This window comes from Crassostrea angulata, chromosome 6, assembly GCF_025612915.1.
Source record: "Crassostrea angulata isolate pt1a10 chromosome 6, ASM2561291v2, whole genome shotgun sequence".
NCBI classification, from domain to species: Eukaryota; Metazoa; Mollusca; class Bivalvia; order Ostreida; family Ostreidae; genus Magallana; species Magallana angulata.
The window spans coordinates 30,753,429-30,778,861 of record NC_069116.1 but is presented as its reverse complement, the minus strand read 5'-3'; the positions used below and the strand labels follow the sequence as shown (position 1 = coordinate 30,778,861).

General features: G+C 31.7%; 2 protein-coding genes across 3 annotated transcripts; both read right to left on the bottom strand.

The window, feature by feature from the left end:
• Window positions 1–2,774: 2,774 nt before the first annotated feature.
• LOC128186671 (uncharacterized) lies at window positions 2,775–4,536 on the bottom strand (the record flags this gene model as incomplete). The annotated part of the gene is made up of 4 exons (XM_052856512.1): window positions 2,775–3,462; window positions 3,684–3,809; window positions 3,902–3,985; window positions 4,377–4,536. Coding segments are annotated over 4 exons (459 nt in total), but the record flags the coding sequence as incomplete, so codon positions are not given.
• Window positions 4,537–6,100: 1,564 nt separating this feature from the next.
• LOC128186670 (uncharacterized) lies at window positions 6,101–14,715 on the bottom strand. 2 transcript variants are annotated; one of them, XM_052856510.1, is made up of 12 exons: window positions 14,568–14,715; window positions 13,371–13,454; window positions 12,413–13,031; window positions 10,535–10,918; window positions 9,988–10,049; window positions 9,543–9,782; window positions 9,059–9,280; window positions 8,315–8,366; window positions 8,056–8,202; window positions 7,728–7,859; window positions 7,419–7,550; window positions 6,101–6,767 (listed from the first exon to the last, which is right to left on the bottom strand). In XM_052856510.1, exons 2-12 carry the CDS (start codon window positions 13,425–13,427, stop codon window positions 6,676–6,678), a joined length of 2,139 nt encoding a protein of 712 aa, XP_052712470.1. In that variant the 5' UTR covers window positions 13,428–13,454; window positions 14,568–14,715; the 3' UTR covers window positions 6,101–6,675. The 2 variants fall into 2 exon arrangements, with proteins under 2 accessions (XP_052712470.1, XP_052712471.1); XM_052856511.1 differs by having other exon boundaries at window positions 13,371–13,433.
• Between the last annotated feature and the right edge of the window lie 10,718 nt (window positions 14,716–25,433).

The following is a 25,433-nucleotide window of genomic DNA, read 5'->3' as shown; positions in this document are numbered from 1 at the left end:
TTATACTTGAAACCGATAAACTTTGTCTGTTAACGTTTCAGTAGTCTTCTATCATTTTACTTTCAAATTGTGTCTTGATTCCAATTAAGGATATACAAAGTTGTTTCATTTAAACAATAAAATGCTTTCTTTGGTGATTCATTCGGGATATGAAGGTAGCAACATTGCAGAAAAAATTCATAACCCGCGTTTGTTGGTTATGTAAATTTTTCTGCAATGATCGCTACCTTCATAACCTGCATGAATTAATGTCAAAGGAAGCATTTTATTGTTTATATTAACATCTTTCTTTGAACTAATTAATAAACTGATCATGAAAAGTTAGTAAAATTCACGAAATCACTGTAAATGTACATAAGTACGTTAGCCAAATCGTCTCCCGTGAGACTTTGAGTCTGACATCATCATGATTACTTCGTGCAGTCTGTCATTTTTCTTAGGTCGCTGTAGGCTTCGACCAATCGATAAACAGGATGTGTCAATTTCTGTCCTGTCAGTTTCTTGTCAGTTTCAGCCGCTGTAGATTTCGGCCGATCGATAAACGGGGCGTGTAGATTTCAGTCTGACTGTTTCTATTGAGCTATGAATTGACTATAAGTTTCATTAAGAAATAGAGGAAATAATACTTGGTAGACGTAAATATAGTTATATGCCTTGATCCTTGCTTATCGTACTAATTGATCCCGTCCGAAGAGTGCTTGCGTTCCGAGCCCATGCCACTTCTAAGAGTTTCAGGACTTCAAAATCAAAGGAACAAAGAGATAGCCTTTGTATGCAACAGGCTATTACATTATATGTATTTTTTATGTTCACGAGTATTCATTTAAGCATTGAATCATAAAGATGTTGTCCCATAATTGCAACGGTGTGCATACAAATTGAATAACGCGCGCTAGCAATCTTTCATAAAATAATGATCAATGCTTATCTTTACGTTTTATATACATTTATTCTCTTTCCGAAAACATTATTTATTTTAAAAAAATAAATGCCCTATTCAACGAGTAATGTGCAATTAACGGAAAAGCCATTGGATCAGCCGAATCATGCTGACAAAAATAGTGGTCAGAGAATTGATAACTTTTAAGAGAATTTTATTTTTCATTCTGTAATTTGATGAATTTACTTTTGGTATACTAATAAATTAATGATTGAATTCATTTTACTGTTAAAATATGTTTACATCAAGAAATATTAATCAGCGTAGGTATAATATCAGGGGCTCGTAACATAAAGCATGCTAAAATTTTGACTTAAGTAGGGTCATAAGTAGGACTTAGGCGGAATCTTAGGATCTACAAAAGTCCTGCTTAAGTATGTCTTACACTGTAACATAAAGCAAACTTAGCAATGTCTTAGCTAAGTCATGTTTATGTTAAAAAGTATAAACGTATTTTCATTTCTTTTGTCGAATTTGAATGTATTGGTAATAAAATCATATTTTTATAGATACACGTGCATGACATCTTTGATATTAGATGCCATCATGGGGGTAGATGTAAATGTACATACACAATATTCAAGGTGGCATGAGTATAATTATATACGTTTGTACCTAAAATTTTAAACAAAACTCAAAGCGATGGATCTCGGGCAATATATTCAGGTTATTGTTGTGACTAATATTCACTATTTTAGTCGTTCTCGAAGAATGCCTGTGGGGTAATATCGCAAGGCCGTAAGAACTTTATATAATTATAAGTGGATTTCTTTTTATCTTTTGTTCTACATCTTACCTCACCAATAAGGCAATTCATATATTCTGCAATGGGTATAATTTCTTCATTAAGTCGATATATTGAAATGAGGCAATCGTCGTCATTAAAATCGCTGAGGGTTTTTCTGTCTTTAAACATCCTTTTTTAATTTCTCGAGTTTCAAGAGTTTATATATGCAGTTACTACTTGTAAACCGACCATTACGTGTTTACAACCTATTTAGCAGTCCACTTGCATACTACTGGTTTATGGAAAATGTTACTGATCATCATGACCACAGTTAATATTTATATCAATCAAATCAAAAAAATTATATTGATGAATATTATGATATTTATTCTGTGTAAATATCATAATGTGATTAATACTCTGTAATCATATGTTGAATTGAAATAATTAACAGTAAGTCTTCTAAATGTGTGAAAACAATACCTATGACATACTTAAGTCACCTCTACCGGCCGCCTAAGTTTTGGGTAAATTGTCCTAGCTAAGCACTCTTCTAGATACGGACTTAAGTCTAAGAATGTACATAAGTCCTACTTAAGCACTGTCTTAGACTGAAGTACCCTTTACGTTACGAGCCCCAGGTCGTGATCTGGCTTGAAGTCGCGAGGAAAGACAGTCATGTTCTTTGAGAAATAACAAAGGAAGACTGTATTTATATGCACCAGATTTGGTGATTGGGTCTTCTGTGTGATGAGTAAATATCTCTCAAATAAATCAATGCAACTTGATAGAGGGAAAGAAAGTAAATGTAAAAATTTCATCTTTATTGAGGAGTTATTCTCTTTACAACTAAGAGAGGAAGGCTTACATATGCAAAATTTCATAAATTTTGTCGTAAACTTTCTTTGAAATTAACAGATCAGAATTTGACAATACTTTGTGACGCAGCGATAACTCCAATATAGGAAAAATATAAAACATACAAATGCATGTAACTTAATGAAAATTTTGATAAGAATAAGAATTATGAATAGACATATAACAATGTTATAATTTTTGTAATTAACGTTTATTATCATCGTTATAAATACTTTAACATAGTTTGACTTTATAATGTGCTTTGTGATCAACATTTGTACGTGCATTTTAAAATTGAAATAAATAAGAGATGGAAAAGTTTTATAATCAACAGATTACCCACCAGATCTGCCTATAATTTCACAAAGTAAAAGAAATTCAATATATTTCTTCAATAAAATCTAAACGTCTTCCTTTATCTTTATGGAGAGCTCTTCCTCGTTAGGAGATTCATATAGTTTATTAATGGCAACATCCACCCAGCCCTCTTGAAAATACCCGGATTTAGATTCGTGTACTCTTTACAAATTGAATTAAATGATCAATGAATTGTTATTGAATTTACACGTTTTTATGATGAAGGTTCAGTTTATCCAACATTGATTTGCCAAATTTCCAAAATGAGTACGAAAACACTTTTATACCGTTTTAATTACTATGAAAACTACAATCTATGTCAATGAATATACTCTTGGAAAATAACCTAAAATTACAAAACGTAAATGATCAAAAACCTCAATTTATCAGGAAAAATTGTATCTTTTAAAAAAAGATACAGGAAAAGTGAAAGGAAAGGTGAAGTTTATATTTTATTCCCACATTGTAATCACAATAGTTTGTATGATTTTCTAGAGGTTCAACAGTTCTTCTCTGACTTCTCTGCAGCGGTTTCCCCACACATAAACATCTATGTGTGATACATTGTGGACAAATCTCTCTGAAACATTTAAAATTTCAGTGTGTAGTCCTAGTCATTTAAGTTATGTCCATAGAATTATAAAAGCCCATTAATAAATCCAAAGAAAAAAGAAAAGAAGAAAGAAATGTTTGATGAACAGCACTTGGTTGAATTAAAATGAAATTGGTTAACTGATGTGAATGCTGAAAAACTTTTGGTACGAAATCAGTTCAGGAGAGCTTAAATGGTCATATACTTACCTGCATTTTCTAGATTTATATTCTCGAACATGTCTTTGTTCACCACAATTTTCAGTAACTCTACACATGGAATTTTCTTAAACCATTCACGTATGTGAACTAGATAGGAGTCACAGATTTGAACATCTATATCAGTAAAAGTAAAATGCATTAGTCAATGTTTTATGACGTAGTGCCGACTTTTTAAATTTGTATCAGTAGAAATGTACAAAACTCGCCTTTAATGTCTACTATCACTGATGACAAGCCATGCCTCAAAACCACAAAGCCCCCATAATGATTCAACCGTCTATGATCTGAATCTAACAATATTGACCCTTAAACTGTTAAAACTTAAGGAATGGTATTGCAATCTTATATAAAGAATTAGACCAATAAAAAGAATCTAAAATATTTCGCTCTGTACAATATTGCAAATTACAATATTAATTATTTTATCAATTTGAGTTATGCACATTAGTTGGCAAAACCGACGAATCCATAGAAAGGACTTTTTTTGATTTTTTTTTGCAAACAACTGTACCCATACTATAAAACCCTTACATGCAAGTATGAAAAATTACACATACTGAAAATACATGTATACACATAAATATAAATGAAAAATTATGCAATACAAATTAAACAAATTATATATTTTATAATTTTATAGGTGTTAAAACGTTCTTTAAACACTCAGTAAATCCATTTTACCGTTTAAATCCATGTGAACAAATATAAAATACGCCTCCACTTGATTTCTTCCGGACGTGAAAGATGGAGCCAGCTCAGGCCAAATCTGTACCGTCTGATTTTCCTTTGGCATCCAAAGCTGTTTGTACGGTCGTTCAATGAAGTCTTTTTTGAATGTACAACACAATTATGTACATATTCAAATATCGAAGCAACGAAACGTAGACTAAAAACAAATAAAAAATACTGAAAACAATTTTTTTTTCAGAAAATAGTTTGTATTACGTAAATTTACACTTTGATGACGTCATGACTGAAAGTTGAATGTCGTGTGAATTTGATCGGAAAGCATTGTAAACATATTAAAAATCTAACTAATCCAAGAACTCTAATGAAGTATTGTGATGTGATTTTTTGAGAATTGAACATAAGAATACTGGAAGAGATGCTATTTTTATCAATCATTCGTTAAAAGGTATGTAAATTTGCTTTTATTTCTTGGTCAGGCCTTCCTCTGTCGTTGTTTACGATATAAAAATCCGAATAGAACAACAATACCCCCTATATATTTAACTTGAAATTTATACGTATCGTTAGTTTGATCAATGCTTATATTAAAAAGTGCTGCTAGAATCGCATGTTGTGTGTTGTTTTGATGCAACATACCGTTTACCCTGCAAACTTTATAAAAGTTGGGAAAGTTTTACGAGATCCGGATGAATAACTATTTAATTAAGAATAAGATTGGTGATTTCACGGAATTACATGTAACCCAGATTCCATATGCTACCATAACACCCCCGCTATTGCTATTTGTTTTACTTTCTCTAGTAACAGAGGCGGACAGCAATTTGGAAAAGGGGGGGGGGTTCCATTTTATGAAAATCAATATGTGCAAAATTCATCATTTGTCAATTAACAAGGATTTTTTAACGTTTTCCTTGCGTATACAACTGTACTTAATATACATTTATCTCATCACTATCTATTTACATATATTTCAACATCAGAGTGAACTGCATTATTGAGCGTTTTGCTGTTTTGGTTTGGGTAAGGAAGATTTGCATAATATCTAGCCTCAAGAAACCCAAGTCTCCAGCAATGAGAAAGTGCGTCTATGCTTGATAGAAAAGAAATATTAAGAAACAAAAAATAACGCGGACTAATTAAGACAAACTATTACAAAAATGGATATTTTGGTAATTTTTTAATGTTTTTGATGTTTTTAAATTCTGAACTATTCATCGATTTTAATTTCTATCGACTGCCTTCTTAAATAAAGGTCTAAATGAAAGGATATGACAAAAGTATGGGGATAATTTATCTGCTGAATAGATGGTAGGTGTGAAATACAATGGTAAAAGCAATTGTCGTCCCAGGGAACTTGATGTGACCTCTCCACTGGGTGCGCTACATCATCCGGCACTAGAACCTGTAGATGCGATCATATTTAGAAAAAATATGAAAAGTTGGCCATTTATTTTCGTAATGGTTTACATATAAACCCTTTTACACAGTATTTTTGTAACAAAATTTCCGATTCCTGAGAACAAAACAAAAAAGGCTTTCTTTTGTGTTTCATGTGGGTATGAAGGTAGCTTGCATTCCATAAAAATAGCATAAACCGCATAAGCTGGTCATGTATTTTTCTTTGTATTTTTAAGTAAAAAAAAATGCATATGTCCCAGAGAAAGGGGGGGGGGGGTCCGATCCCCGGAACCCCCCTCCCCCCTCTGGATCCGCCAATGAGTAAGTTTACATAATTCTGAGAACATCACAAAGTATTTTTTACAAGGCTGCGTAAGAAGTGATTAGAGTTTGATTTTTATGTTTAGAACTATATCTTGCAGAAATATTGTCTTTTTAAAAATAACAAAAAATATGGCAATCAAAATTAGAACAAAAGACTCTTGTTCATAAAATAGACATGTTTTTTAAATGTGCGAAAAAATATCGTGCGGATATTTAAAAAAAATAATATCGCTCAAGCAATAACATTTAAAATGCATAGTTTCAGAATGAAGGTATATTTTTAGGTTTAAATATGACATGCTAAATTAACTGATTTGATAATGTTATGCTAAAGAGAAATTGAATTGCTTCAAATATCAAATAATTCAACAAATTCCTTTTTGTCAATTTGATACTGCTAGAAAAAGTTTATTTCATTGCGCAGAGCATCAGATCTTGAAACAACGCTGTACATGTCGAAATGTTGTAAAAGGTTATTAATATTAAGATATTGTGTAGAAAATGTCCGCCCTCGGTGCTCTACATTTCTCAAATTTAAAAAATCAGAGATTTGTTTCTTCATATTTTATTAAAATAAGGATTTTACATCTTTGGCGACTTCTTTGCAGCAGTTTCCCCACACAGAAACATCAATTTTTGATACTCGATGAATGTTAATCTCTGAAATACATATGATCCAAAAAATAAATATTAGAATATTTGTATATCAACCCGCACTCCGAATAATTTTTTTTTTTTTTTAGATATTTTAATTTTTTTTTCTACTCTTGTTCAATTATTTTTCAGATTTCAAAAATTGAACAATCCAAGAGATCTACATGTAAACAACATGTATATAAATGTATTACCAAAAACGTATAAGTATACTAATTTAAGGACAAAATCTCAGGACTCCAAACAGATCATAATTTTTTTTTAAACCCGAGAGTCCTTTACACAAGACTACGATGTGCCAAGTCCGTATAAAATTGTTTTTGTATTCTAGTAAAGAAATTAACAAAGACAAAAATAAAGAAAAAAGTTTGTGAAGTAACGGGCAAGTTTGTAAAACAAAAGGCTCGTTTGAGCTTTTAGTCCATAAGCGTCAATACAGATTAAAAGGGCTCGATGGTCGTGGCCATTTTTAGACTGTATGTATCTCCTTTTATAAGAAGAGCTTTATATAAACATATAGAAAATACCCCAATTTAACAGGTAAAATATAAGGACCTTATCTTTACGTAATAATACCAAAAAAAAAAAACATATCTTATAATGTTACATAGATCTTATAGTTAATTTGTAGTCCATTCAATCTCCTGAAATAGTTACCATAATTCTTTGCATTCAGCTTCTCGAACATGTCTTTGGACACCACAATTTTCAGTAGCTCAACACATGGGATATTCTCAAAGCAGTCGACTATGTTCTTCTGGTATGCAACACAGTCTTTGACTTTTGCATCTGAATCATCGAAATTAATTAGCACAAAGTACTGGTGACAATGTGTAGTTAAATATAAAATTCTTTACAATTCTCCACTTTTTTTTTCTTTTTATATTTCTCCAGCGTTTTTTCTTTTTATATTTTATCAACTCTATCATGACAATTTCGCTTATTTTAAGCCGGTATAAGACTTGCCTTTAATGTCAACTAGAACTGCACACAATCCATTTGTCAAAACCAGATCTTTTACAAGTTCTTTGCTTTCATCCCAGTCCGGAAAAGTGACTATAAATCCGCCATAATTATACAATCGTCTACGATAAGTTTCTGGAAAACCATCAACCCATGAACATGATATAAATACAAGTCTTATAAAATATCAGAATGGATCAAAGATATGATATAAGTTTAGATTAGATAGAATTGCTTTCTGATAACTTTAACTTTAAATCTACAAGAAATCGATTAAAGTGGATATCAGAAGTTATCCTTATACATGTATATACAATAAAACTCTCTATACCACTGAGAATTCCTTCTACGAATATAAAATACGCTTCTATATGGCTTCTCCAGGTTGTGCAAGATGGAGGCAGCTCAGACCAAATCTGTACGGTCATATTTTCCTTTGGCATCCAAAGCTGTTTGTAAGATCGTTCAATGAAGTCCTCTTTGGAAGTGCAAAATGACTAATTACTTTATTTTAACAATGTAAATTAAAAAGTCAAATACAATTTATGAGAGAGAGAGATGGAGAGAGAGAGAAAGAAAGAAAGATTTACCTGAATTTGATTGTAGAAAAAATTCATACAATTTTTTAGCTCTCCTAAAAGACTAAAACATCATATGATTATGAATATAATTTGTTACTAACTTTTTTAAATCAATGCACAATTAAGAATAAGAAGATGTTCTTTGATATTTTGTATTATGCATTTTTTTAAATATCTGTAATAATTGGAAATATTGTACAAATGGAATGAAAAATGAATGATCATAGTAAGAGTGAGTTGAATTGTATTTTTAAAAATATTGAATTGCTGTAAGAATAAAGCCCGATTCTGATAATCCTTTATTACTCTCGATGAGACTTATATAAGTGATTGCAATGTACAATTAATTTGTTAAGTCTGAATGATATTAGCCATAGCTGATCCCGCTTTCAATAACTCGGAATCAAAGGAAAAGAGTGCCAGTTTGGCATTATGAAATATTGTTACTCAAAGAGAAACATAATTTCTATTATATAAAGTTTTTCCAACAGCTCATATTTTACAATATTAGTAATTCTTCCAAATGTTATTTACGTTAAATGTTATGTTGTGTATAAACAGGATTCCAGATCCATGATTTAATCGTAAACTTTAACAAAGTGTCCTTCCAAATCTTAACTCACCACCAGCAATCTATTAGATATACACGGCGACAATAGCAAGTCAAATCTTTGAAGATGGTATTCAATGAAGTAAAGTTGATGCATTACGATGATTTCTAACAGACATAAGAAAATGTGATTATTTTCTTACTGTTTGGCAAATTTCATCTTTTGAGTAAAGATAAAAATGGACCCTCTCAATTTTTGTATCAGGATTTTTCTTTCCGTATGCATGTATCACAGTAACCATGGTATTGGCTACAGGACAGTAAGGGTAACCCAACTTGCCAGTTCCTAATGCCGGGAAAGCAATGCTTTTAAAACCATCCTTCTCCAATTCATTCAAACACTGTACAACTGACGCAGCTAAGATCTAAAATTTCAACAGAGATAGCATTGCACAGGTCTATGAGATATAAAGAATACTTTAAACCTACACAAATATCAGTGTAAGCTCAAATTTAATTTAGTACTAAAATCTTCAACTGACTGAGCTATTTTATGTCACAATTATGTTTGTGTAATAAGAGCCAAATATATTCACCTTTTTATATATATTTATTATTAGCGTGTGCTTGAATCAAAGCATAAGATGCAACGACTGTAAGCTAAATAAGATTCAAAGAAATGTGTACCTCTAATGACAATTTACACGTTGAAATCCATTGCTCATATAGGGCTATATGGTATATTTTTCTACATTGTAGTTGACCAGCACTGGTTTTGCAGACTTCTCCATAGGTAAATGTGCCCCTTTTCTTTTCTTCTCTACATTCTTCTTGAATTGTTTTTCCGCCGAGTTCACAAATCTGCTTTTCTACAAATCCCTTAGCTAAATCAAGGCTCGGACTGCTAGAGTTAACGAGAACATCGACCTACGTGTAAAAAAGTCATATTTGTGGAAAAATTATGAAAATACGTGGGACCAAAACAGACTATCATGTTTTATTTATTTTAGTAATTGATTTAGTATTGGATTTTTATTAGCATGTCATATATCAGGCTGAGGTGATGTTTCTATAAACGCAAAAATGAATTTTTAATTCATAATCAATAGTTCTTCACTTTTGAACATCAAACCTTTTCGGCAACTTTTCCTATAGAATCTGTACCTATTTCTACTTCAATTGGTGACAATGAATCTGAAAAATGACCACATAAAACATTTACTGTAATGAAAAAGCAGATTAAAGGAACACAAATTGTTTTCTGAATAAAATTAAAAGTTCATATTCTTACACTACCTTTAAAAATATTTTCTTTTCGTAAAATCTCAAGTATATTATTAATGTTTAACGTTTTATCATAAAGATTGTATAACCCTGACGTTAGAATTTGCGTAGATTTAGTAAAAACATGTTTAGGGCAAAAACTTAAGCGTATATAAATAATTTTTGCATTCTTAGAAAAGTTTATCTTATTTAACTTTAGACCAAATAAGCTGATAAAAGCATTTCAAATGTTTATTTGCTTAAGTGGGCAAATATGAACGTGTCCTCACTTAATCGTTTCTTATACTTTGGCTGAAAAATATCATGATATCGCCAAAAAGTTGTGAAAAGGAAAAATACTAATTCTTCTTAACATAATCAATTGTCATTATTGTGAATATTTTAAACAAACATACCATGACAATTATCTTCAAGACCGAACTCTGAAAGTTTTAAACACTTGAACATTTTTTGATTAATTGCCTTTTCTAATGCGGTTCTTCCTTCACGGAATCTCGTATCCTCTCCAGACTCCACACAGATGCACATTTCAAGAAATAGTCTTTTATTACTATTTCCTTCCTTTGCTTTTTTGGAAAAGTATTGAACAAATTGAGTAATTAGATCTGTCTCTGGACCTTCAAGAGGGACACATACACTTTGAATTTTGCGGGCAACCATTTTCTTGTACACGTGTCTGGGAATCTCGTTTACTTCCGCTTCGTTTGATTCGACGTACAACTTGGTTTTGTAATTTCTGTTGTTTGTATCCGTTGGTTCTGTGTCGTTATTTAGCACTTCTAAAAAATTGCAACTTAAATAGTGGTTTCAATCAATTTAATATTAACATCTTTATCTTTGATGACAAAAACATAACATATTTTGTTTTATATAAATATATAATTTTCAGTGTTTGATTTCAGTATTTTAAATTATTGAAAAGAAGAAGGTTTTTGAAATAGATGGTATAATTTTACTCTCTAGCATGAAAGAAAAACACATTCATTTCAACCACTTTGTCTAACTGTAGTTTTTAGTTAGGTCTTTGCATCACAATGAAAATACCTTTTATGTCCGTTTCTTATTCTTTTTCAAAAAGAGCGCTTTTGTTTTGCAACTTATCAAAAAAATTAAATGTGCATCCCTATGCATTTGAGAAATCATTTGGCCTTTTGACCCTGCGTTATGGAGACACATTTTGAAACTATTGACAGTTTGTATTCGCTGATCCTGGGAAACCGTGACATATCCGTAGTTCAAAAGAGGTTCAAAAAAGCATATGCCCCTCTCCTATTCATCCACTTTTACGCTTAAACAGATCTTATTTTTTATTACATTAGACTTCATTCTTACACTCTCGTGTGATATTGTGCGAAAAGCAGACCTAAAGACGAATTCATAACACAGATATCAAGTTTACAGTTTTTGATATTCAATTGACGTGCTTGAGCCTTAAATGCAGAAAAAAATTTCCCCTCTCGATTAATCAAATAAAAAGAGTTAAAGAACTTTTCTTCAATGTCCATATTTTCTGTCATCCCAACTTGAAAAGAGATTTAACAATGTCAAACAAGAATACTCTTATGTTTGCAATTAAAATTTAGCCATTTACTGTTTGACGATAGTAAATATAAGCCTCCGTTGCATGTATATAAATTGGTTTTTGAATCCAAACTAGGACAGCATCTGATGAACATACCAAAAGTAAAACCCGGATGTTTTCATTTCCCGATTTTAAACGCATTGAATTAGCATTTTTCTATCTTTTTTTCCCAAGCATACCAACGACGATTATGTTATGATTTTAGACATTCTACAATTGTCAAATTAATTCATTTCATCAGTTTATTTTTGAATATTAATGATGGACGCCCACATGTATCCTGGGGATCGCTATGTACCCCCTCCATCGTAAAAATCAGATAGTAACATTATTTTACTTTATTCTATTTAACAGGTGTCACAGCAAACAGTGAACGCTCTGGGTTTGCCACTATCTTTCTAGTTCTAGGAGAGGAAGTTTTTTTTTTTTTAATTTATTCATTTTTAATTTGAATTTACGGGTTTCCTACAAAGACCTGAAAAGACTTGAACAAAACCAAAGCACCTCTTTAGTTTCATGAACAAATAGTCATTTTTTATGTTACTCAAAATGTAAGTTTAACTTCGTTTATTGAATAACTCTGTTTCTTCGTTGCTTATTTTGTTAAACTATCAACTAGGTCTATGATCAATTTTTTTTCAAAATTAGCTTAACAACCGCTTAAAGTTTAGATAAAATTGCAAAATGATACCTTCCTGTGTTTCATCTTTTCGTGATTTTTGGTCTTTTTTGGAATGTTTCAAAGTAGGCCTTATCCATTTCAAAAGCGCTTCGCAATTGGTGTTTGATTTATCTCCATATGACAATATTATAACAAGGCATCTGTGAATCCAGCACTTTACATAGTATGGTCCTTGTAGAACGTGCCTACGGTATCGAATGAGACAACCCCTTTCATCTTTTTGTTTCTTTTCTAATTTGTCATAAGTTTCCTTTGTCACTTGAATTGTGCACATTTCTCTAGGGATTTGAAAAACCAAATGACACAGATGCCTGAAAGAGACACAGGTCTTGCTAGCATCATATTTGATGGAAATTTTCCCAGTTTTAGAGACACATACGTCTAGAGTTGGGTTCATTGTTTGCAACGCCATCAGCTCTGTTTTTAATTTGTCAGGCAGTTCACATGCAGTGATTAGACTTTGTAAATTCAACTGATCGTTAATCATGTCATCTGTGATTGCCTCCCTAATGACAACTGAACCTCTCAAACTTCTACTTAGAGTGGAGAGTTGGAAATTCTCCTCTTGGCCACTGGAAGTCCAGTCTGGCACATACATGCAAACATTCTTATTTGAGTCGAAGCTTCCCTGTTAATATCAAAATTTGAAGATAGAATTAAAACCCCTGAATGTTATAATCGCGAGAAGTACGCCTCGTGAACTTTGAAATCTCGTTTTTTTTTTAAAGAAGTAAAATATAGTAAATTTTCAGCTAGTTATACTTAACCGACCAAATGAATATTTATCCATGATTAGTTTTGTTGAAGGTGTATATATGCGCGCGGTCTACAAATGATTCCCTGATCAATAGTTAAATGTATTACATTAAATAATAATCATTATGATGTACAATATTAAATATAAATCTTCAAAATATTTTTCGTTACAACGAGCATAAGAAAATGCACAGCTTCAAAATGTATTCACCATAAAGTCAGAGCTTGCAGCTATATCAGACAGTTCATTAGAGTAACGCTGTGCCATTTTTCTCTCATATGTGATAACAAACTTCTGAAAGAGAAAATATGTATATAAAATCTTTATCGCGTTTTACAATTCATGCATACAACAAACGAACCCCTTTAGCGTAATAACAATGAAATTGCACGAGGAAATATCGCCGATTTTCCCACTTGGTGACAGTCTTGTTTTTGTAAGCAGCATTCTAATTTCCGACGTACGTCGCTTCACCGGTATCAAAGACATGCCGGCATCTTAATTACTGTATGCGTACGACATTTTGAAATTGCATGTTGGAAATACATGTAACAAATTTTCTAACAAAATAACCACATTTCACTTTAAAAGGAGTACTGTCTAGTATTTTTTGCCATTGGTACATGGATGCATGCTTTTACTGACAAACGTTGTTTATTAAACACCTCAGGTCAAAGACGTAAACATTGACCCTCACTATGTGGGAAAACCGATGTTATTTTGAATTGAGCTCTTTAAATAGACAAAAAAAAAAGTACTCTGAATTTAAAAAAATGATACTGTTGTTTTATCAATATTCGCTGAATACCGATTTTCGTGGATTTCGTTGTTAAGTTTATCCATGAAATTAAATGTTCATTGAATTTCAATTTCTATATCAATTTGTATTGATGGGGTCATTGGCCACGAATTTACGTATCCTCGAAACTGTGATTTTCACTTCATCCACGATAATTGATACCCTTGAATTTTAATGAAACCACAGTATCCTGCACTAGATTTATTTTGCAAGTGTTACAGTACAAATCTAGATTTATGTTTTCAGGTTTTGATAACTTTGAAGGTCTTTTTATCAAACTTCTTATCGGGAATTTTAAATGCCAAAAAATAATATAAGGTCAGACATTTTTGTACCATAATAAACCTCTACATAGCTGTGTCGATTTAGTTCTTTATATCTTTTCTTATGTTAAGTAACTCTGATATAGATTGCATGTGTATATGCTTAAAAGAAGAAGAAATACATTCATAATTAAATCGACAATAGTAAAAAACTTGAAACTGTTTTAATAAAATCAGCAACTCCAAAACGAAAGTAGGTATCAAACTACACGAATTTCAAAATACCTTCTGGACACTTGTTAAAATAACAAACGATACAAATGTAAACTATTGTTTTTCCCTCACCTTTCATACGTTCTCTGTTGTTGCATATACAGTAGCAAAGATTTAGAACAGACAATGCTTGTCAATAAACCAGTAGAATTTTTCTATTCAGACCGCTTTGTTGCACACAAATCTGTTCTGGTTTGGAAACATCGGCATGCTATCTTAAAGTAAATCTACGCTTTAATTGTTACAGGTTGTTTCATGTACAAATACTGCTCTATTATTTTTCCCGCCCTTACACATGTCTACCTTTTGTTATTAAAAGATTCAAATGAAACTACGTTAAAGTGATGAATTGCTGCAAGATTTTTTTTTAAAAATTGATAATATATCTAATCATGATATGAAGAAAATTATACATAGTGAATAGAAAAAGCAAAATTTTACAACCGCAGCATTAAATAAAAATTATTTAATGTATATGAAAATAATATATAGTTACATACATTGTCAATTCATATTACAAGATATTAAAAAGCAATGTTTTTTTTTAGATCAGAATAGCACTTTGTTTTATAAGTTTGTAACAAGATCAACAACCTTTATTATGAAATATTGAAGGTTCAACATACAGTACATGATGAATTGTCATAGTTTCTAATTTTTCAAAAAAGTTTCTCTGTTTTTAAATTTTGATAAGATAATATTAAATTGGATCTTTATGTTTTAGAAACACTAAAAATGTAAACCATGGCATTTTACGACAACACAAAAAGGGAATCAAATTTTTGAGTTTCCAGTAATTACATGATACATATGATTTCAATATTGTGATATTAATCTAGTTTTGAATAAAATGAGAGTTTGGGTTTTTTAATTTGTTTTTCCATATCGGCTCTCTCAGAATAGAAAACCCTTATTTAATTTCAAACGTTTGAAATGCCATAGCTTCAAATTAATGTGGTTGACAAAGTCTAGAGTTTGCAGCTGGGGCCCAGCACCGCCTCCCTAGTTGCTACATGCCTTACTTATTGTGATCGACCTCATAGAAACAAATTGAAATTCTTTTCTACAGGAGTTATCTCTCTCATCAGAGGGATATTCAACCGTAAATAACAGATTTAAAAGCAAAAAATCAATGAATATTAAAATGATTGAAAAATAATAATAAAAAAGAATAAATAAAATCATATTAATTAAAAAGTAGGTAAATGAATAAATAAATAAAAAAATCAATTAACAAACAATCTATATGAAATTCCTGAAAACGAAATTATTATATTATGATTAATATTTCAAGGCTCTTAATGAACCAAACCACTTATTGTCTGTGTATTGAACATTGTTCCGATGCCTCAATTAAATCGCCCCTGACAATCCACCTGATTGATCTTGGAAACTGTAATCCGGACCCACTTATTTGCTTGACATACAACAGGTTGTACACATTGAATGATCAAATAATTTCCTAATAGACGGAGTTGTCTACCATGAGTTTGGTTTGGTACATGTATCATTTTTCAGTCACACTATTCTAGTCAGCTAGAACTAAAAGAGAAAAAAGAAAATCGTCCGCGCTTACGATTTATCGCGACTAGAGGTAAGGCGTCTTAATTTCAAGTCGGTGAAAATAAAGCCATCTCTGCCTCGGGTAACCGTTGCATTTGTCTTTAACTGGATACATATAATGCCTGCAAAATTTCGTAAATTACACCCACTTTAAAATCCAAATTCCAAATTCCAATGTTTTCTTTTTGCTAGTCAATCAATCAATCAATCATGGTTTATTTCCTCTGTAAAAAGATATGACAACATACAACTAGCAAATGATTATATACAACTTATATATTCACTCGAACACACACACACAAACACACACACAAACACAAATTACATATACACATATACATATATGGTATAGATGCACTTGTATTGAAAATGTATAAAAAAAAGTTACATATACACATACAGGAAAATGAAGACAAGAGCAAACGTTATTAACAGTGTCCTTAATAAGGGGTAATAGCCGTGAATTGGATCAGGAAGTAGGGGAAGTTGTTATTGTTATGGAACGGAATTATGCTGCCGTTGTCGCTCGAACAAGATTGATGTTCAAAATTGTCGGATTCATGATTTGTACGACGCCCGAGAAGTACATGAAACAAGTCATTTTCTGAAAGACCACATAATTCCGCGCATAATTCTATGTTGAAGCAGTTTGCTTCAACACCAATTTTCACGTATTACAACAGTAGCTGGGCAGACACAAAAAGAACGTTGAAACACGTCGACAAAGGGTTTGCCGCACAGAATACATGAATAGGGATTTCCATTGAAACGTACGCTTGTGCAGAGTTTAAAGATTGACTTGTAGAGTTTGATTTCCGAATAGTTTTCAGGTATATTCCAAATCGGGGAGGTTTTTTACTCTCTGAAAGTTTCTGTGAAAAATAGGAAGTCAGGGTCATGAGACGTCCGTGCTTTTCGTTGAGAAAGGTGTGAAGTAACATTGTTGCTGACAATTTTCTTCCAACAAGGTTTCTCGGAAAAGGATCGTTCCTTTAAAAAATACCACAAGTAAACTGTAAGGTTATATGATTAGAGAACCTTTATAGAATCAGGGATAAAGCCAAACTGATTTACGGAAAGATCGTGTACTAGATAAGAAAATAATCTTGTTAGAAATATCCTTTTTGTTAACCTTTTTAGGGTCTTAACGACAAAGTCCCCCAAAGAATAAAATCTTCCAAACGTCAATCTCTGCGCTGATAGGTAAGGCATCGAAAAAGGACTCGCACATGTCTGATCTGCACAGTTTTGGTAAGTCGAGTGAGTTCTTACAAAGTGTTACGTTGAAATATATTTATTTTGTTTTTGTCTGTTAGAGACAAGTTGCACCAAAGCTCACATCCATAAAGCACTGATGGGAGTACAATTTTTTTTTGTATAGATGGGATAACGTATTAGGGTTAAGAAATGGTGTGCCAAGATCGGATGCAAAGTAGGATTTTCGTCCTTTGTTGCACGTTCGTTTATTCTGTCCGAAAGTTTACACTAGTGGTTAATTTCGATTCCTAGATGGTTGTAAGATTGTTCACAGGACACCTTTGCAGGACCTAGATACCAGTTTGTGTTATCTTATTTAGATATTTTAGCGCGAAAATGTAAAACATATGATTTAGACACATTGAATGTAAATCGCCACTTGCAGGAATAGTTGTGTAAAATATCTAACAGTGTTTGTAGCGCAAGCGGAGAAATACCAATTAGAGACATGTCATCTGCTAAGGAAGGGCAGCTGCTAAGTATATGTATGTTAATTACATGTATACCTGTGTTTAGACTACCGGACTTTTTAGCATGGATAAGATCATTCATGTAGACAAGAAAAAGGAACGTTGATAGAACACAACACTGTCGAACATCTTGTTGTACCGGAAACAACTCTGATCGAGATTGATTTACAACAATTTAGTTTAGTGTGTTTTGGTGGCATTTGTTGATGAGAGACCTTAATTTGCAATTAATACCAAGTTCGTATAGTTTAAACATTAGTCCAGGCCACCACACCGTTTCAAATGCCTTGTTGGTGTCAAGAAAACATACATATGCATTGCTTCCTTGTTCTAAGTTATGCAATATTGTCTCTTGGAGATTAAATGATGCTGTCAGACAACCTAGTTACTTCTAGAATCCCTCCCGTTGAGAATTCGGAAAATATTAGTTTGAAAAAATTGCTTCGATTTATTCGATTGTACATAACCTTTTTAAAAAGTTTAAAGAAGCATGGCAATAAAGCTACAGGTCTGTAATTGTTGCATTAATCTTTTGACATGTTTCCTTCTTAATGTAATGGTACTATAAGACCACGTTTCCAACAGAGAGGAATATTTAATAATATATAATAATTAGTTACATTGCACAATAGCATTAAACAACTTCAAAATACAAGCGATAAGTGTTGCACCACCATGACTTATGTGTTCATTGGTTACCGAATCGTCACCGGGTGCTTTACGTAATTTGAGTGTATTTATGGCTGACGTTATTTCTGTCGGTGTAAGTTGAACCCCTGGGGTATATACCCCGATCCTCTTCACATTCAGTCGTAATATGTCGGTACTTATCAATAATCGTGTTTCTGAATGCATGATCGAAACTATCGTCTTCCAACGGAGTATATAGTTTCCTATAGAACAAAGTGAATGTTTCCGCAACACCTCTTGGGTCTGTGTGAAAAACTCCTTCTTCGTCGCGGATTTCTGGGTAGATTTGGGATCTCCTTGGCTTTCTGCATTTTGTTAATTTCCAAAACAGACAGACATCAATTTTTGCGGCTTTATCAATGTCAATGTATACTTTTTGCATATATTTTTCGTGTTCCTCATATAAAGCATTTCGAAATTTTTTTTTTATAACAACTGTTTTTATTACTCCAGAACATGTAGAAGTATTCTTATAGCCGAGGTTGGGGAGCCTTGGAGTCTATAAGTTAACATTATATATACTGAAAAAAATTTGAAACAGGGTGTTTTTACAAATTGCATCATTCATACACCCACTCATTCAGTTGCATGTATATGCACATTACTCTATATCATAATCAAGTACAAAAATCAGCATTTTACAATAAACAAAAATAAAGTACTTTGTAATATCTAAGATCTTAGGGGCAAAAGGCTTAAAATCAACAATCATTATTAAAGGACAGCCTCGCCCATCTTGCATGAAATTGCTCTAATTCACAATTTTTCGTGTAAATAAATTTTTCACATTTGTAATAATAAAGTATTTCACGTTTGATTCCAGTAAAGGAGGGTAATTTTTTTCTACTCCTTTTTCTATATATATGTCTCTTTACAATACATATTATTATATTGAAAATGTTATAATATTTGTAGTATCTACCAAATATAACATCTATTTTGTTTAATGGTATATCTAATTCAAATTCTTCCTTCATCCAAACTAGTAAATTATCCCAGATTTCACTCACATATTCACATTCCCAAAAAAGATGACAAATAGTTTCTGCATTACATCTACAAAATGTACATAACTCCGATTCAACTATTCCTATCTTACGTAAATAAGTATAAGTCGCAATAATTCGATGTACAATCCTGTATTGAAACCATCTTAATTGTACGTCGTTAGTTATTTTGAAAAACAATAAGTTTTGTCTTTTCCACCATATGTTATTTACATTCATGTCTAGTTCCTTTTCCCATTTCAATTCTGATTTTGGTTTTTTCCATTTCTCATCAATAAAAATGTCATAAAAGTCTCTTGAGCCTTGTTTATTTTTCCTAATTATCCGTAAAAATTCTGGATAATATGGAATATTTTGAAGAATAATTTCTGTATCATAGTTTAACCGTAACTTTTTAATACAATCTACAATTCCTAAAAAATGTGTAAACGGAGGTTTAATATCATATTGGTTACAGAATTGTACGTATTTCATTATTGTACCATCATTGTTGAAAAAATGTAGTATTTGATGTACACCTTTTAAAAACCATTGCTTATAAAAGACATATTTGTTATTAATACATATAGACTCATTAAACCATATCGGGCTTAAAATAGATAATTCGCTGTCAGTACATTTTCTAAGTTCAAAAAATGACAAAAAAAAACATCTTTCCAAAATAGATTTTTACAAGTTTTTGACAGTTGATGTAGTATTTGTCTTCCAACAATTGTCATATTTAAAATATTTGGAAAAGTACTTATTATCAAGTCTTTCCAACTTGACTGACAAGCATCATTAAAAAATCTACGTATCCAGGTGATTTTCAAGCTTTTGCAAAAAGAATCGAGACATATCATTCTTAGCCCACCCTTTTCATAACTTTGAATAATGCTACTTTTGGCTACCCTTGATGTTTTTGAATTCCATATGTAATTATAAAAAATTGTTTCAATTTCCTTTATATGTTTTCTTGGAGGATTAGGAAGACTTATTAAGAGATGCGTAATTTTTGGAAGAATCAAATTTTTAATTACTGTGATACGTCCTGCTGTAGATAGCATTCTTCTAGACCATGCGCTTATTGATAGTTTCATTTCATTGATTTTTGGTTTAAAGTTTAGCTCGTACATATATGTATTATCTAAGTTTACACAATAAGTAATGCCTAAAAGTGTAAATGGTTCCTGAGACCAGTTAACTTTTTCAAAATCCTTGAAATATTCATTTGATTTGTTTGATAAGGGTCCTATTTTTACACACTTAGTTTTATCATAATTAGGTTTTAGTCCTGAGTATTTTGCATATTCATTAACCAAAGAAGGTGCTGACTTAATTGAATTTTTCGAACCTTTTAATAATAACACTGTGTCATCTGCGTATTGTAGTAATTTATATTCTTTGTTCATTACACTAATCCCTTCAATTAATATATTGTTTTTATCATAAGGCCCATTATTTCCGCACAAAGTAAAAAAATATATGGTGAGATTGGGTCCCCTTGTCTACATCCCCTGCCCATATTAAAAAATTCTGAAAATATACCATTTTGTATCACACAAAGTTTTGCATTATTAAATAAAGTTCTTATTGCATTTTGGAAATTCTCACCAAAATTAAAAAATGTTAAAACTTTAGAAATAAATTTCCAAGAGACTGAGTCAAATGCCTTTTCAAAATCAAGTATGAGAATTAGACCTGGGGTATTAGTTTCATTGCAGTATTGTATAATATCATAAAGTAGTCTGGAATTCTCCCCGATATATCTCCCTGCTAAAAAACCTTTTTGATTTTCGTGGATTATGTCAACAAGAATGGGCTTCATACGGCTAGCCAGGACACTTGATAATAACTTATAGGTTACATTAAGAAGTGAAATTGGCCTCCAATTTTTAAGATATTCTCTGGGTTTTTGTCCTTTTGGTAGGATTGAAATGATTCCTTGTGTTTGTGAGTGAGAAAGGATACCAGAATCAAGACTACATTTAAAGGAATTAAATATATAAGATCCAATATCAGACCAAAAAAATTTAAAAAATTCTGCTGTAAATCCATCTGTTCCTGGTGATTTATCATTTTTAAATAGTTTTAATGCCTCTAATATTTCCTTTTTAGTTATTTCTAATTCTAATTTATTTCTCATACTTTCTGTAAATTTTTTTACATCCTTTTCTCTAATTACTTCTTGAAGATTTACCTCATCAAGTAAATGATCTTTATTCTCATACAATGACTTATAAAAAAAAAAAAAAAAAAAATTTCGAAATTGACGCTTTGTCCGCTTGTACTCTCGGTATGACGTAAACTCCATGCGCCGAGGTCTTCCTTCGGACACCTATACCCTACGTTTGTTCCGTTTAATTGCATGTAGATTTTTGACAGATTTAGTCCATTCTGGTCACGTGTAGGGGTTTTATGTAGAAAATGGGACCGTGTTTTGACCGAAAGTAATTAATATCTCCGTTATGTCAATAACGAATTTATAAATGTCTTTATCCGCCCTGATTTCGCTTAGTTATAACTTTTGTATGTTGCGTTCACTTGATTTCTATTTTCCACGATGGATTCAGGTGTTGCCTTGTGCCATGCGGGTAGTATTGTGTTAGAGTTAATTAGGAAATGCCTTTGAATTTTAAGGTCAAAATATGCTAAAACCGGTAGATGATCAGATGTGAAGGAAATTGCCCCCTCTTCAATAATTTTATACCTTTTTAACTCATTGAGAACATGCTTGTCAAATATGATATAGTCTAGTGTTGTACACTTCTGGGTAAACGTGATCTGCTCACCCTCAACGACAAAATCCTTGAAATCCTTGTGTTGGACACAAAATTGATACTTTGAGACAAAATTAGATAATAATTCTGCCTTAATCAGGTTTGTATCACATGGATCAGCTAAACTGCCGTAGAAGTCACCTGCAATGATAACTTTACCGTAAAACGAATAATATGTGTATAGATTTTCACGTATGCTAAGTTCTTGGGTGTAAACAGCAATATTGCTATCAGATGGCAAATATACACCAATTATGTAGTAAGAGCTACCAGAATGATCATAGAGTTTAATTCCTATAATTCGTCTTGTATTATAACAAGCTAAAGTGACTTCTTTTACAGAAAACTTTAAGATTTCTTATACATGATCGCAACGCTCTCTTCACCGGTGAACGCCGAATTATCGTACAATATATTTACATCGTCAAGTTTGACAATGCAAGCATATTCATTGTGGATAGCATCAAGATAATTGTGTGTATTTTCTTTAAGTTTATGATCTGTTATGATCAATATATCACTCTTCTTTTTCTAAAAGAGTTGACAAACAAGATGTAGATGAGATCACACCCCTTGCGTTCCATGTCATCAACACAAACATTGAGAAAGTAAAATATTAAGTACTAGTTTTGTTCAACACACATATTTTAGTTTTTGTCTTGGTACGGTTTGAAGTTTAACGTCATGGGGAGTTTGATCAGTAGCTGTCATGGACGTCAGTGTCCCAGTCCTCATCAAGCTGTTTCGCACATTTTCCTCCCATTCCCTATAACTCATCCGTCGCCTGTATCGAACTCCTTCAGGCCAAAAATCGGGAGCTTCAACAGTTTTGACAAATTCTAACGGAATGTTGGCTTTTGCGGACAGGCGGGATCGGTAATATTACGGTGTGAATAACATTAAAGTGGTTCGCTCCTTAGGTTTTGTGTAGCCTTTTTGAGTCACTCTAGTCTGAAAATTCTGCATCACATATTAATCTAGTAGTATATTTTTATTTTACAATGCCAAATAAACTATACTGAATAAATTTGTTTTTAATAAATTATATTTTCACAGAATTTAGTAAGGGACTATATTTTGTGGCGGAAGGTTTTCAAGAAGGAAATGAACAATTTTCATAACCCACTAGTTTTATAGTACTGTTACTTTAGCTTCCTAATTTTCAGCGCAGACCAAACGTCTGGATAGTTTGTGTATTACAATATATTCATGATGCTCTGTAAAACATATTTAAACAGTATTTTGATATTTCTATCGATAAAAAATAAACTCCAAGTTTGGACTAAACTTAGCTTATTTTATGCTATATCTAAAAATTTTGAGATGTGACCCCTACTTGTTTTTCTTTTAACTGAGACATTAAATGTGTGTCTATTTGTATGCAAAATTTTGGAAAGATGACATTTCTATATATGTTTATAAATTTGCGTTATAATTTGATTACTCCAAAATTTTGTAACATCTGTTGTTGTGTTCATTATGTACTGGTCTTTGAAGCCACCAGAAAAGCAAGAATTTTTAAAGTTGACTTAGATTTTACTTTTAAAGCCTCTACATCTGTTCAACTTCATGCTACCGTATATCAAAATCAAAACTAAATAATAGTTCAAACTATAAATATTTGTTAGATTTTTTCAAATTATCAATTTCTATATCAAATGTTAGCAAAAATTTCAGGAAAATTATTATCATGTCTGTTTGAGGCCCTATATTTCCAATCAATGGCATGTGACATGGGTCACAAATAAAATAAACATTTTAGGTCCCCATCTTTATATCTAAGTGGTTTTCAGATTATTTCAGGGCCAACCTCCTTAATTGGATTGTTTATGCCCCTCACTATTCCAGTCTTATGTTATGAAATTCCTAAGTTATGTCTTAACTTTAAGACAGGTAAATCGATGTCTTAGGAACAAACTCAACCTGGCAACTGTTTATGTTTTACATTGAAATGAATTATATGCACATTAAAGTTGAACAAAAATATTAGAATGCACGTATCATTAATAGCTTTTTCATCTTACTTCTAAACTAATACTTTAGAATTATCAAAACGTACATATATTTCATAATTAATTTCTTTGGTGATGACTTTTAATTTTCACACTTTTTTTAGATTATCTGGTCGCACGCGCAGATGGATAGCAGGTATAGTTATAGCTAGTGCACTTACGAAAATTAAATTATTCATGTCCGGGAATCACTGATGGCTTAATCAGGAATAAATATTAAATAATACTCAATTACAGCATGACTGGATGATATGTTGTATCCCTCCACGAAATAAACTTTTCTTTATGGGAGAAAATTTAGATGTTTTCTTTGAATAGGTGGGTGGGTTGTTCATTTGATTTTTTGATCGTGGGGATGCTGTTTCATTCATTAATGCATTTTATCCTTGCTTGTTCTCTCAGCAGAGATCCATTTCTTTGCGATGTTTTCTTTTAGTAAAAAAGCCCACCACATTTATATATCAACCATTACAATAAAAATTACGATTTACATTTAACTTAGTTTAAAAGTTCCACATCTCTCCATTCTAAAATGCTACTTGTCACTACATGTGATTATTGTATTCCGCTTGGAATTTACCGAATGGTATAGTACAATCCAACGAACCTTATTTTAGGATTACGCATGTCTGTATATGTTTACACGGGCTATTTATAATGGACTAAACGAGACAGTAAAATGCACTCGATCATTTATAAAGAATAACAGAAATTCTAGTAGTAACCAATGTTTTCAATTGATTCATGCAGTCATATCCAAATATTATTTAATTTAGATAAAGAAGTATACGTATAGGTGGCAATAAAGAAGAAATATACTACGATCAATGCATTCTCTCTCAAATTCCAAAAATACCGTTTATTACGTAATTCTTATCTACTCGTGTATGCATGTGAAGGTAACTAATATACAATATTTTAGTACATGCACGTAGACACTACATTATTTAAATTCTTTTAACACATTTTACTTTTTTCTAAGAAGTTTCTAAGTGAATGAGGGAATAAGTTTTTACATTTACTTATATTTAGTTTACATTCGTTTCATATTGAAAAGAATTTACATGATCGGTATTAATTTAGAATTTATAATATGATATGAAAGTGGCTTACAATGTATCTGAAGATAAGACTTAGTCAACTGCGTTACGCTAAGAAAGTTTTGTGAGGCATTACAAGT